This window comes from Elephas maximus, chromosome 16, assembly GCF_024166365.1.
Source record: "Elephas maximus indicus isolate mEleMax1 chromosome 16, mEleMax1 primary haplotype, whole genome shotgun sequence".
Lineage (NCBI taxonomy): Eukaryota > Metazoa > Chordata > Mammalia > Proboscidea > Elephantidae > Elephas > Elephas maximus.
The window spans coordinates 18,450,800-18,464,449 of NC_064834.1; the positions used below are offsets into that span (position 1 = coordinate 18,450,800).

General features: G+C 48.1%; 1 protein-coding gene across 2 annotated transcripts in view; it reads right to left on the reverse strand.

Moving 5' to 3' along the window:
- The window catches only part of TSPAN15 (tetraspanin 15), a 57,551-nt gene that overhangs the window by 13,943 nt on the left and 29,958 nt on the right, over nucleotides 1-13,650 (reverse strand). For both annotated transcript variants that reach the window (XM_049855825.1, XM_049855824.1), the window contains exons 2-3: nucleotides 5,189-5,374; nucleotides 3,926-4,000 (exon numbers count right to left, since the gene is read on the reverse strand). In XM_049855825.1, the coding sequence (XP_049711782.1) occupies nucleotides 3,926-4,000; nucleotides 5,189-5,374 (261 nt within the window). The remainder of the gene's footprint in view (nucleotides 1-3,925; nucleotides 4,001-5,188; nucleotides 5,375-13,650) is intronic.

Below are 13,650 nucleotides of genomic sequence, written 5' to 3' on the forward strand. Positions count from 1 at the left end.
CCTCAGCTGTGGGGTAGGGGGAATTGGGCTTCCTCCCTTGTGTCTGGGGCTGAGCCATCATCTGGGCTCCCCCAGCCCCTTGCAGAGGCTGATACATCCTCTTTGCCCCAGACCCCAGCCTCTGCTCAGGCCCTGAGATGAGCTCCATTGGCAACCAAGGGTGGAAGAGAACCCAGAAAGTCAGAAAAAAAAAGGGTGGAATGCTGAGGGTCTTCTAATTTCCAGACCCTTCCTCAGACCCGGCCTGAAGTCACATGTCTGATCCCCACTGGGGTGTGGAGTTATGTCTCAGTTTTCCAGGTGTCTCAGTTATCTAGTGCTGCTACAACAAATACCACAAATGAATGGCGTTAGCAAACAGAAATTTATTTTCTCACAGTTTAGGAGGCTAGAAGTCTGAATTCAGAGCACTGTCTCTAGGGGAAGTCCTCTCTCTGTTGGCTCTGGAGGAAGGTTCTTGTCTCTTCAGCTTCTGCTTCCTGGTTACTTGATGTCTTGACATCTATTTTACTTCATCTCTCTCTGCTCACTTATTTAATCTCTTTTATATCTCAAAGGAAACCCTGGTGGTATAGTGGTTAAGAGCTACGGCTGCTAACCAAAAGGTTGGCAGTTGAAATCTACCAGGCGCTCCTTGGAAACTCTATGGGGCAGTTCTACTCTGTCCTATAGGATCGAAAAAGAGATTGACTCAAGATACACCACACAACTAATCCTGCCTCATTAACATAACAAAGACAACCCGGTCCCAAATGGGATTATAACCACAGGCAGAGAGAGGTTAGGATTTACGACATCTACTTTAATAAAATCAGTCTATAACACCAGGTATTTTAGGCTCAAGCCCTGATCCCAAAAGGCTGTCTTCGGTGGGGCACACTATCAGTAGGACTCTGGCTAGATCAGTGCTGAACTTCCTTGACTTCTGGAGCCACTGGCAGCCTTGCTCTGGGTGGGAAGGATCCATGTTCAGGTGTTCAGCAGTGCAGACCAGGTGCAGGCCTCCTTCCTCCCTGCCCCTGACCTTAGAGTGGTCCAGAACCAGCCAGAGCCAGCACCATGATCAAGTAAGTAGGCTGGTTGCTCCCCTCCTTCCCCTGGCCTGGTGTTGGGTATGACCACACCACCTCTGATCAAGGCTGGGAGAGAGACGACTGCCCCCTCCCACCTGCTGGTTGAGGGAATGAGGCCCTGGGATGGGGGTACAGATGTACCACCTATGGCCCAGAGCTACCCACCTCCAATACCCCGACACCCTCACTAGAGGATTCTGGAACAAGCCGGGACAAAGCAGGTGTCATAAGGAATGAGACGCAGACAGGGGTCATTCAGGTCCTCCTCCTACCTCTGGCTGGGGTCTAGGTGTTCACGGCCCTTTGGGGCCACCTGCCTCTGTGCCTGGCTGTCTGGGTGGATGGCCAGAGAAGCAGCTTCTGCCTGACCGTTGGGTCATGCTTGTCAGGAGAAACCTCTTTGGAGTCAAGAGGTGATTGAAAGCAGTGTGTTGGGAGTCTGGTTATCCTGTCATGGTGCGGCTGCCCTATTGCCCGTGCTGTGACCTGCACATCTTCCTGAGAACCAGGGGGAGGAGTCGTTAGCCTGACAATTCATTTTCACCTGTCGCCCAAGTGGATTCTTGTAGTTAACAGGTAGCCTGTGGGGCTGGAGACTGAACTTGCTTTATTGTGGCTCAGAGAAATCTGTGATCTTCGCTTGGTGAGGAAAAAATGCAGTTGGGAACTCACCTCTTTCAGCAGCTGGCCCTGATTGCTTTATACCGTTTTCTCCTCCTTATATTGCCCTTCCTGCCACCCCCACCATCAGCCAGGCTGCTCCTTTTTCCTTGTTCTCACCACTGGCCTGTCTCTTGTTTTACAAAATCACCTTACCTTAGAATTGAAAGGGGCCTTATTTTTCTCTACATGGTATTTTTCCCTTGAGTATAAAAAAGAAAGAGAAAAAAGAACATTTGGGAGCTAGGGGAAAATATAAAGGAGGGAATGAAAATCACTCTAGTCCCACCCTTCAGAGGAAATAAGAGTTAATATTTCTACTTCCTTCCAATCTTTTCTACAGACCTATTATTTCATTGTGGAGATTTTACTGTATTTATAATTCTGTATACAGTTTTTAAATGTTTAAAGTTATATATCCTGGGCATATGATACCACGGCCCAACCTGACCCTCCAAACAGTGCACAGCCCTAGCAGGAAGGGCTTCACGTCAGGCTGCACCCAAGACTCACCCCGGGGGCTTTAGTGGGTGGCAGGGCCCAAGTGAGGGGTCTGACCAAGGGGAAGGAAGACACGTCACAGGCCAGGAAGCCCCAGGGTTTGGGGACAACTGAGAACTCTCACCCCTGACCCCAGGCCTACGACATCCTAAGATGTGAGGACCAAAGGGCCCCTGTGGGTTCCAAAGGCCAATGCCTTTGTCTCAGCTCTCTCAACTGAAAAAGAGGTGGTGCACCGCCCTTGCTGCTCTACAGAGCACTGGAAAATGACGAATAAGAGCGCCCTTGTCAAAATACGTTGGAAGCTAGAAGCCTTGTTCACTTAGGAGGCTGTTTATCAAAGCCATTGATGCTGCTGACCTTGAACTGGATATGGGCTCTAGCCAGGAAAGCACGAACCCGTAACTATTGGGAGCTCTGCCTGGCCACACAGAAAAAAAGGCTCAAGGCCGCTGAAAAATGAACCAGTATCCCGGATCTGCCAGCTCAGAGTGGATGGTATGAAAAGTAGAAAAGAGGGAAAGGGAGGAGGTGGTAGCAAGACTGGACTGAGAAGCATCCCTGTGCTGCTTCTGCCTTGGTGTGTGCTCTTGGGAGGGTGTCTTAACCTTTCTTTGCCTCCGTGGCTCCATCAATACAATGGGAATCTCCCCTCCCTTCTCCTGGGGCTTGTAAAACAAGAAAAGCCCCTGGATTCTTAAAAAAAAAAAAACTTAGTTGCTAGCAAGTTGATTCCAACTCATGGTGACGCTTTTCTTCTGAGGTGCCTCTGGGTAGATTCGAACCTGAAACCTTTCAGTTAGCAGTGGAGTGTGTTAAATGTTTGTACCACCCAGGGACTCCTTCCCAGCAATCAGGGACCTTGGATCTGCAAACCCTTCCAGGGCCAGGATGCCAGGTATGACCCTCTCACCCTGTCTCTTCCTCACCCCGTATCCGGCAGGGAGTCCTGTCAGCACTGCCTCTAAAACATCCAGGATATCCAACCCTTACTGCCCAGGCCCACTGCCTGCACCCTGGCCAAGCTGTCATCACCCCTTCCCTGGATGACCACTGCAGCCTCCTATTGGTCTCTCCGCTCCTTCCCTGGCCTGCCTTCTGTCCGCTCAGCAACCAGAGGCATCCTTAAAAACACGAAAATCAGGTCACATCGCTCCTCTGCATAAAACTCTCCAAAGGCTTCCTACTGTCTTCTGAAAAATATCCAAGCTCTGAAACCATGGCCCTTGAGGACCTAGGTGGTCTGCTGGCCCTCTCCCCATCTCTCCCTATCACTCACTTGCTTCAGGCAAGTGGCCTCCACACTGTTCTGCAAACTTGCTGGGCTCCTTGCTGCCCCAGGGCCTTTGCTCCCGTTGTTCTCTCAGCCTGGACCTGTGTTCTTCTGAGCCTCATCTGGCTGGCTCCTTTTCATTATTAAAGCCTCAAATAAGAGGCCACCTCCTTCTCAGGTAGGTCACCACCCTCTTAAATGTTGCCCCTACCCATCTCCACCCCAGGCACTCTCATAACAGCTGTGTCATGTTCTTATCATCTGATTCGCTTGTTCAGTGCCTGTCTCCCCCAAGAGAATGGAAGTTCCCTGGGAGGTTACCTATCTTGCTCACTGCGGCACCCCCAGTTTACAACCCAGGGCACATACAGTGTGTGCCCAGTAAGCACATGGCTGATAAATGAAACCCCAGGCCCACCTGGTTCCGGAAGATCAAGGCCACCACGCCACCAATGAGCTCCATGATGAGACAGATCCCAAGGATGTACATGAACTGAAAAACAAGATTCAGAGATTCATGTGAAGGACACGTGCGAGGCGGAGGGCAAGCGGCATCCGCTCTGAGGTCTAAGCACAAATTAGTCACGGGCAGAATCATCTGTCTGAGCTCTTGGGCCTTTGCCCCCTTCCTCCTGTGGGAACACAGGACATAGACAAGCATTCCCTGGAAAAGCCCGGCTGCGGAGTCCGTTGTCAGGAAGAGTGACTCAACGTCTCAGCCAGATTGTTGTCAACGTTTATCCCAGGGGTCCTCAGCAAGTCCACGGGGGAAGAGCATTACCTCACTCCAGCCAGGCCAAGATGTCAGAGCCTGCTTGATGGGCAGCCTGAGATAGCAATGCCAGCTCGCCATGTAGGGACCCCCAGAGAGGGAGCAGGTACTGGGTGCCTGAGGCTCCCAGGATACCACATCACCCATACCCTTTATCAGAGAATAAGCATTGTCCAAAAACTGACTCTAGCAGCTTCCAGTTCAGGCAGCACTAAGATCCTGCTTACTGGGAATTATAGGGGCTTCCCGTCTGAGGGGAGACATGAAACCAAGACAGATACATCTGTGTAGAGTAAATAGATCCTAGCTTTGAGGAATCATCCCTCACTCCACAGTAAGGGGGTGAGCGTAGAGCTGACTCCACCCTCTGACATCGGGGTGAGCACATGGCCCTCATCAGGCCCATCAGAGACTGGGTCTTTAGCCAGCATTACCAGGAAAGATTTACTGGGGTCAACAGCTATAAGGACTGTTGGCTAGAGGATGACATTGGGTGCCAGGCAGGAGCAGTCCCAGGTGGGAGGGCAAGAGAAAGACCCAATGCGCCTGAACCCCTGGACCCTGCTGTGGGTTTGCTAGTTACGTGAGCAGTGAACTCACCACCATCTTCCTTTTTTGTTTTTGCTTGTTCTCATTTGAATTTTATTTCTCCCTCTTGGAACTGAGAGTTCAGATGAACAAAAGGTTTAAGTAAATGAGCAGAATAATATTTTAAAAAATGGAGGTGGCCTGGGCACTCCTGGGCCAATATGAACAGACGGGCTTATCCTGGAAAGGCTCTGTAGGAGCTGGTTTGAGACTCGGCCTGAAGAAACTGAGCTGCCCCTGGGGCCAAAGCAGTCTACCCAGCTTCCCTGGGGACTACAGCCCCCACCCTGCCCTGGCTGAGGGTGGGTAGAGCAGACTCACCGACTGGAGAAGGCACAGGTTGTCCCGGAGGGAAGCCAGCACACCAATGAAGGAGACGATGAACATGACAACCCCCAGGAGGATGAGGATGATGGCCGGAGCTAGAAAGGCACTCTCGAGGGTTTTGTATTTTTGCCGCTCGACCTCTGCATAGATCCCCACAGACAGGACCAGGGCCCCGATCAGCTGCAGAAAGAAAGCAGGAAGTGAGAGAGGAGAAGGACTGACGGTCACTCAGTTTCCCTCCAAAGAGTTCATCTGGGGCTGTTGTGTCTGCTGTCAGCAGTTCCCCCCACCCCCATCAGCTGCCCACACAGGAGTGGACCTTATCTGGAGACACCCCCTTAAGGGTGGGTCAGAGGAAATGCCACAGGCTAGAGAGTCATGGACCCTGGATTCCAGTCTCAGCTCTGCCACTTACTGACCCTGGGCCTCAGTCAGGCGTTTGATCACACTGAGTTTGTGTTTCCATCTAGAAAGTGGGTACAAAGACACTCATTTCTGCCCTGCTTGCCCGCAGTTTTTTGTGAGGTTTTAATGAGATCACAAAAGTTGAAACAATGCAAACATGGAAAGCACGGACCCCTGGGCAAGCACCAAGCAAGCAGAGAATACAGGGAAGCCCAGAACTGCTCAGGGGAACGGCACTTCACTCAGCACCAAGAAAACGGGGCTCACTTTCAGGGTTACCACTGGAGGCTCAAGGTTGAGCTGGGAGGAATTTTGGGGGGATTTTTAAGTAAAGCCTCTCATTATCAACTTTTCTAATAATGGAAAGTTCACCCATGTAGCACCCTATCGGGAAAACCCAGGCGGTAAAGCCCCACCCACAGTACCACGCACTTGGAGGACTTCTTTTCTCTCTCGGCCTGAAAAGTCTTATACTAAATCCTCGGGGAGCTTTGTCACCTGACACCCCCCCCCAACCCCCAGACAAGGCTGGGCCACACTGCCACATCTCCCCTGGATCCCATAATTGCCTCCCAACCAGCCCCCTCAGCCTATTCCCCCACACAATAGCCAGAGTGACCCAGTTAAACCTAAGTCAGAGCAGCTTGTGATTCTGCGTGCCTAGAATAGAGGCCCAAATCCTAGTAACGAGAGCCAAAATGTGACCTTGAGTATATCCCACCTGAATTTAGAGACCATCTCAACAATAGTTTTGATGCATTGAACACTAATGACAGAAGACCAGACGAGTTGTGGAATGACATCAAGCACATCATACATGAAGAAAGCAAGAGGTTACTGAAAAGACAGGAAAGAAAGACCAAGAAGGATGTCAGAGGAGACTCTGAAACTTGCTCTTGAATGTTGAGTAGCTAAAGAAAAAGGAAGAAATGATGAAAAAAGGAACAGAAGATTTCAAAGGGCAGCTCAAGAAGACAAAGTAAAGTATTATAATGACATGTGAAAAGACCTGGAGATAAAAAACTAAAAGGAAAGAACACGCTCGGCGTTTCTCAAACTGGAAGAACTGATGAAAAAATTCAAGCCTCAAGTTGCAATAGTGAAGGATTCTTTGGGGAAAATATTAAGCAACGCCAGAAGCATTGAAAGAAGATGGAAAGAATACACAGAGTCATTATACCAAAAAGAATTATCGACGTTCAACAATTTCAAGAAGTGGCATCTGATCAGGAACCGACGGTACTGAAGGAAGTAGCCTAAGCTGCGCTGAAGGCGTTGTTGAAAAACAAGTCTCCAGGAATTGACAGAATATCATCTGAGATGTTTCAACAAATGGATACAGCACTGGAAGTGCTCACTCACCTATGCCAAGAAATTTGGAAGACAGCTACCTGGCCAACCAGGTAAGGATCTCTATGGAAGAGACCCATAGTTATGCCTATTCCCAAGAAAGGTGATCCAACTGAATGTGGAAATTATCGAACAATATCATTAATATCACGTGCAAGCAAAATTTTGCTGAAGACCACTCAAAAGCAGATGCAGCAGTATATCAACAGGGGACTGCTAGAAATTAAGGCTGGATTTGGAAGAGGATGAAGAACCAGGGGTACCATTGCTGAAAGCACAGAATACCAGAAAGATGTTTACCTGTGTTTTTTGACTATGCAAAGGCAATCGACTATGTGGATCACAACAAATTATGGGTAACACTGCAAAGAATGGGAATTCCAGAACACTTAATTGTGCTTATGAGGAACCTGCACATAGATCAAGAGGCTGTTGTTCGGACAGAACAAGGGGATACTGAGTGGTTTAAGGTCAGGAAAGGTGTGAGTCACGGTTGTATCCTTTCACCATACCTATTCAATCTGTATGCTGAGAAAATAATCCAAAAAGCTGGACTATATGAAGAATGGGGTATCAGGATTGGAGGAAGACTCATTAACAACCTGCGTTATGCAGATGACACAACCTTGCTTGCTGAAAATGAAGAGGACTTGAAGCACTTACTGATGAAGATCAAAGACCACAGCCTTCAGTGTGGATTGCACCTCAACATAAAGAAAACAAAAATGCTGGTAATAGGGAACCCAGGGTTGAGAAGGGAGAGTGTAGACATGTCGTGGGGTTGTTAACCAATATCATACAGCAATGTGTGTACTAACTGTTTGATGAGAAACTAGTTTGTTCTGTAAACCTTCATCTAAAGCACAGTTAAAAAAAAAAATCCTCACAACTAGACCAATAAGCAACATCATGATAAACGGAGAACAGATTGAAGTTGTCAAGGATTTCATTTAACTTGGATCCACAATCAACACTCATGGAAGCAGCAGTCAAGAAGTCAAAAGACACTTTGCACTGGGCAAATCCAATGCAAATGACCTCTTTAAAGTGTTGAAAAGCAAAGATGTCACCTTGAAGACTAAGGTGCACCTGACACAAGCCATGGTTTTTCAATTGAATCATATGCATGCGAAAGCTGGACAATGAATAAGGAAGACAAAAGAATTGATGCCTTTGAATTGTGGTACTGGTGAAGAATATTGAATATACCACGGACTGCCAAAAGAATGAACAAATCTGTCTTAGAAGAAGCACAACCAGAGTGCTCCTTAGAAGCAAGGATGGCGAGACTACATCTTACATACTTTGGACATGTTGTCAGGAGAGATCAGTCCCTGGAGAAGGACATCATGCTTGGTAAAGTACAGCATCCACGAAAAAGAGGAAGACCCTCAACGAGATGGATTGACAGGGTGGCTGCAATAATGGGCTCAAGCATAACAGCGACTGTGGGCATGGCACAGGACCAGGCAGTGTTTCGTTCTCTTGTACACAGAGTCGCTATGAGTTGGAATCAAGTGGACGGCACCTAACAACAAAAACACATCACTTGGGTCCAGGACTCTGTTGTATTCACATCTATAGAACCTTCCCTTGGTTTGAAAAGATAACCTGGGATTACCTGCACACGTTGCTCCCATCTAAAAGGAATGCCATCCCAATACACATGGGTCAGAGGTGCTGAAGGCATTGAGAAACTCTGCTACTTGTCAATGAGCTGGCCATATCAGGAAAACCGTGAGGGAGGAGACTTCATCAAAATTATCCACTTGGGTAAATTTTAAAATTTATAAGGCAAGACACACACACACACACACACACACGTACACACATACCTCTTCAGGAAAATGGCAACACCACAGGAAATAAAATCCACCTTTGATAGAGAAAGATTAACCAGGGACTGTCTATGCTCCAAAACCCAGAACATGGTGAAATTGTTATTCAAGGTCAGCCATTAGGCCAGCCCTCGAGTCTTCTGAGAACAAGGATGAGCAGCCTTTAAAAACCCAGTCCCCCTCATCCCAAATTACTCCACCTAAAACAAGTTGCTCGCTAAACCCTAACCCTGAAGCAGACACAGGGCCCAGAAATCGCTCCACCCCAGGGCTGAGGATTGTGGGTGAACAAGAACCCCACAGAACTGAAGTCTTCAGAGCCCAGGCAGAGCGTGAACAAAACATTTGGAGAAGGGCATGACGTATTTCAGGACAGCAGAAATGTTTTTTTTACCTTCTGTATTGATCAAAAGTGTAGTTCTTACCCTGTCACGGGGTCAACAGAACTATGACATCTTACTATTTCCTGAAGTGATTCCGTATTCTTTGGAGAGTCCTATGTGCCCTATGTTGTCTGGCAGGAGGGGCACGGGCCCTGACCTCTTCCCACAAGAGCCTGCACCCATCACCCTTTCCTACCTAAGGCTATACTTCTGGATTAAGGCACCATACTTGGGAAACTCCCAAAACGCCAGCCCTGCCAGCAGCCCCGGTTCCAAGCAGAACTGATCCCAGCCTAGCCCAGCCCAGCAGCAGCTTCTTCTATTTTTACGAGCTCCGCAGAGGAAGACATCTGAGTGCCGGACTGCTCCAGAGCAGCCTTACCTCAGGAAACAAAACTTCCTTTGATCTGACCTCACTCCCTCCTGCTGCAAAGCATTGCCTTTTCCTTGCTGGTTGTACCTGCGACATTTCCAGACCACTAAAGTCATGGGAAAAACTCCCACGGTAAATGCAGACCTCCCACCCCACCCCGCGGAGCTGTCACAGGCCCATTCCTTCTGGCCCATCTGAAGGTGCCACCACCCACCCTCCGAGCGGCCTGGCAGGCAACCCCCACCCCAGGCGGGTCCCCACGCTACACGGCCGATTGCGTTCCTCAAACTCTGAGGGGCAGTGGGAATGTGGAGAGGCTGGCATAGCCCTTCCCAGGAACATCACGTTTTCCCAATGATATTTACACCTCCGATAACGTCAGTTTATGTTTCCATCTGAGTATAAAATGACCTGTCGTTGTGAGGATGCATTCCGCCTGCTCCTCTCTGCCATTTATAGGCTTCACCAGGTGGCCAGCCACTCCATCTCCAGCTTGGGAGGCAAATGGTCCATCTCTCAAACAGAACAGCTTCTGAGAAGCAGGGTTGGGGGCAAGGGGCCGTGCCCATTTGGGGCCAAAAAGGGAAAGAACATGCTGCCAGTAGCCCATGGGCTTCGCAAACAATGTGGCATCGTCAACCAAGACTATGCAGGAGCCCTGTGGCCCAGTAGAATGGGCCTGAAGGTCTCCTCCGAGCCCTGCAGCCTTGAACCCAGCTTCCTCCTCCAAAGGCAAGGCCCAGCTCCAAGCTCAGCTGGGAAGCAGGAGGCCCTGGGAGCGGCAGTTAGGTCTCCTTCTTCAGGAAGCACCTGGCAGCTGGGGCAAGTCTGCATTTAGGGGACCTGCAAAGGGACCGTTTTTACCCTGAAAGGCACATAAACCCGTTGCCGATGAGTCGGTTCCGACTCACAGTGACCCTAGAGGACAGAGTAGAACTGTCCCACAGGGTTTCCAAGAAGCAGCTGGTGGATTTGAACTGCCAACTCTTGGTTAACAGTTGTAACACACCATAGCTCTCAACCACTGTGCCACCAGGGCACATACCAGGCACCTATTATGTTCCATAGGAGACCTGGAGACACAATAGTTAAGTGCTCAGCTACTAACCGAAGGGTTGACGGTTTTAACCTACCAGCTACTCATCCGGAGAAAGATGTGGCAGTCTGCTTTGGTAAAGATTACAGCCTCGGAAACCCTATGAGGGGCTCTACTCTGTTCCACTCTGTCCTATAGGGTCACTATGAGTCAGAATCAACTCAACAGCAATGGGTTCGGTTTGGTTTTGTTGCTTTGTTCCAGGCCCAGAATCAGGCTCCATGGGGTCACAGCAATAGGCCAGATATGGGGGAGGGAAGATTAAGGGAGGCTGGAAATGACCTCTACAGCCCCATGGATGGGATTCAGGGGGCCTGTGAACTGGCATGTGGGAAAAAATTCACACCTTTATTTTCTTTAGTCTCTAACTGAAATGTAGCCTTTTCTTCCATTCTGAATGTAGGCAACAAACCACACAATGTTAACAGCACCTGTGACTTTCTCACACAAAGAAATGACATCACAGTTATTGCAAATATCTTAAAATATCATTCATGTTAATCATGACTTTAAAATTACAGTAGCTATTAGACCCACTGCTAGATCTTGTGATTTAATGCACTGATAAAGAAGCACCTTATCACTCTATCACAAATTTGGTTTTGTACTATTTTAGTAATATATCTCAATAAGAGGGGTTTCTTTTGTAATTTTACGTATTTCATTTTATGCATTTAAATATCTTGCTCTAAGGAGGAGTCCGTAGACTCCCTCCCCAGAGAGCCAAAGGGGTCCTTGGCACAAAAACGATAACGCTCCCCTGGTCTGTGGGAAGCAAGATGCAATTCCTGCCGTGGAGAAGTGCAGAGTGTTCTGGAACTTGAACAAAAGAGCGAAGGGGTATGTCTTAGTTACCTACAAAAAAAAAAAAAAAAAAAAAAACCCATTGCTGTCTAGTTGATTCCGACTCATAGTGGCCCTATAGAACAGAACTGCCCCCTAGGGTCTCCAAGTAGCAGCTCCTGGATTCGAACTGCTGACCTTTTGGTAAGCAGCTGAACATTTAACCACTGTGCCACCGGGGCTCCCTTAGTTACCTAGAGCTGCCGTAATAGAATATTACAAGTGGGTGGCTTTTTAAAAATATATATTTTCTCACAGTTTTGGAGGCTAAAAGTTCAAATCAGGGTCCTGTTCCTCCCCCCGCACCCTCTCTGTGTCTTTTCTGCTCTTTTTTAAAACTCAGAAGTGATTAAGCTTAGGACCCACCCTACCCTGGTATGGCATCATTAACATAACAAAAGAAAAGCCCTATTTCCAAACAGGATTACACCCACAGGTACAGGGGCCAGGACTTCAGTACCTGTTTTGGGAGAACACAGTTTCATCCATAGCAGGTGTCCGAAAAATCAGGATGGACTTCCTGGAGGAGTCAGCATTTCTTGGAAGGCCCTAAGAAATATTTCATCATGGGGCGCTCAAGGTCCCATCCTTTGGCTCTGTGTGGGGCCAAAGCAAAGTACTTTTCTAGGTTTCTAGCTTGAAAAGAGGTGGGAAGTAGCTAAACTCCAAAGCCAAGATTTTAAATAAAATGGAGCTAGAAGGGTCTCTGCATCCAGCCCAAAGAAACCTTGGACTTCGAGTCCCTCAGCTCTTCTTCCTGGAGCAGATCCTGCCTGGCCCTGGGCCAAGCCCACCCTGCAGACTGCCAGCCTCCTGTTCAGCCCGCTGGGCACCAGCTCCTCCCATACAGATCAGGGCACTGGGAGGAGCAGTGCAGGCAAGACAGTAGACAGGAGCTGGCATTCCCAGCTTGCCTTTTATTAGCTTCATGCCCTTGGCCATGTCACATCCTTCTTTGGGTCTCATTTTTCATCTGTAAAATAGTGAAGCTGCTACCATTTATAAACCAATGATCCTGTGCCAGCATCCTGCAAAGTGCTATACATGCCTATTTCCCTACACACACACACACACACACACACACACACATACACACACACACTCAAGTAACTACCACTCCCGTTTTACAGATGAGGATCGACGAGGTTAGGGAGAGGTAGAGCCAGGATTCACAGCCAAAGCCCTATGCTCTTAACAGTTAAACCCATCTGTCTGGCCAGCCACTAAGCCTACCAGATGGAACTTCCTGAAGACCTGGGAAATAACTGGCATGAAATGACTTCCCAAAATACGAGGGTGACCATAATAGTTTCTGTGATGATAGTGATATCCAAATGTGATGATGGCAATGTCCAATAGGGTAGCCAAAACTCTATGGGGCAGTTCTGCTCTGTCCTATCGGGTCGCTATGAGTCGGAATTGACTCAATGGCACTGGGTTTCTTTTTTTTTTTAGGCATGTTTGATTAGCAATAGTTTGAAACACAGCTTTGTGACTAAGGAACTGAACTTTTAATTTACTTCATTTAAGTTTAAACACATGTGGCTAGCAGTCACTGTATTGGACATGAGAGCTCTAGAGTGTCTTTTCATTGGAAGTTATCTCTCGCCATTCTCAGACTGCCCCTTTCTGAAGACAGAGACCACCCTTTTCAAAAAGCCATGTGCCCCTGGAGCCACTGAGGTCATCTTTCAACCTTAACCCAAAACTAGCCCCTGAAGTTATCTTTAAGCCAAACAATATTGTTGTTGTTGTTGTTAAGGGCCATCAGGTCGGTTCCTACTCATAGCAACCCTGCACACAACAGAACGGAACACTTCCCAGTCCTCACAATCTGTGAAACACAAGCTGTATTTGAGCTTATTGTTGCAGCCACTGCATCAGTTCATCTCATTAAGGATCTCCCTCTTTTTCAATGACCCTCTACTTGTTACCAAGCATGATGTCCTTCTCCAGGGTCTGGTCCCTCCTGATAACATGTCCAAAGCACATGAGACAAAGTCTCGCCATCCTTGCTTCTAAGGAGCATTTTGGCTGTACTTCTTCCAGGACAGATTTCTTTGTTCTTCTGGCAGTCCATGGTATATTCAATATTCTTCAACAACACGATAATTCAAAGGCATCAATTCTTTTTTGGTCTTCCCTATTCATTGTCCAGCTTTCACATG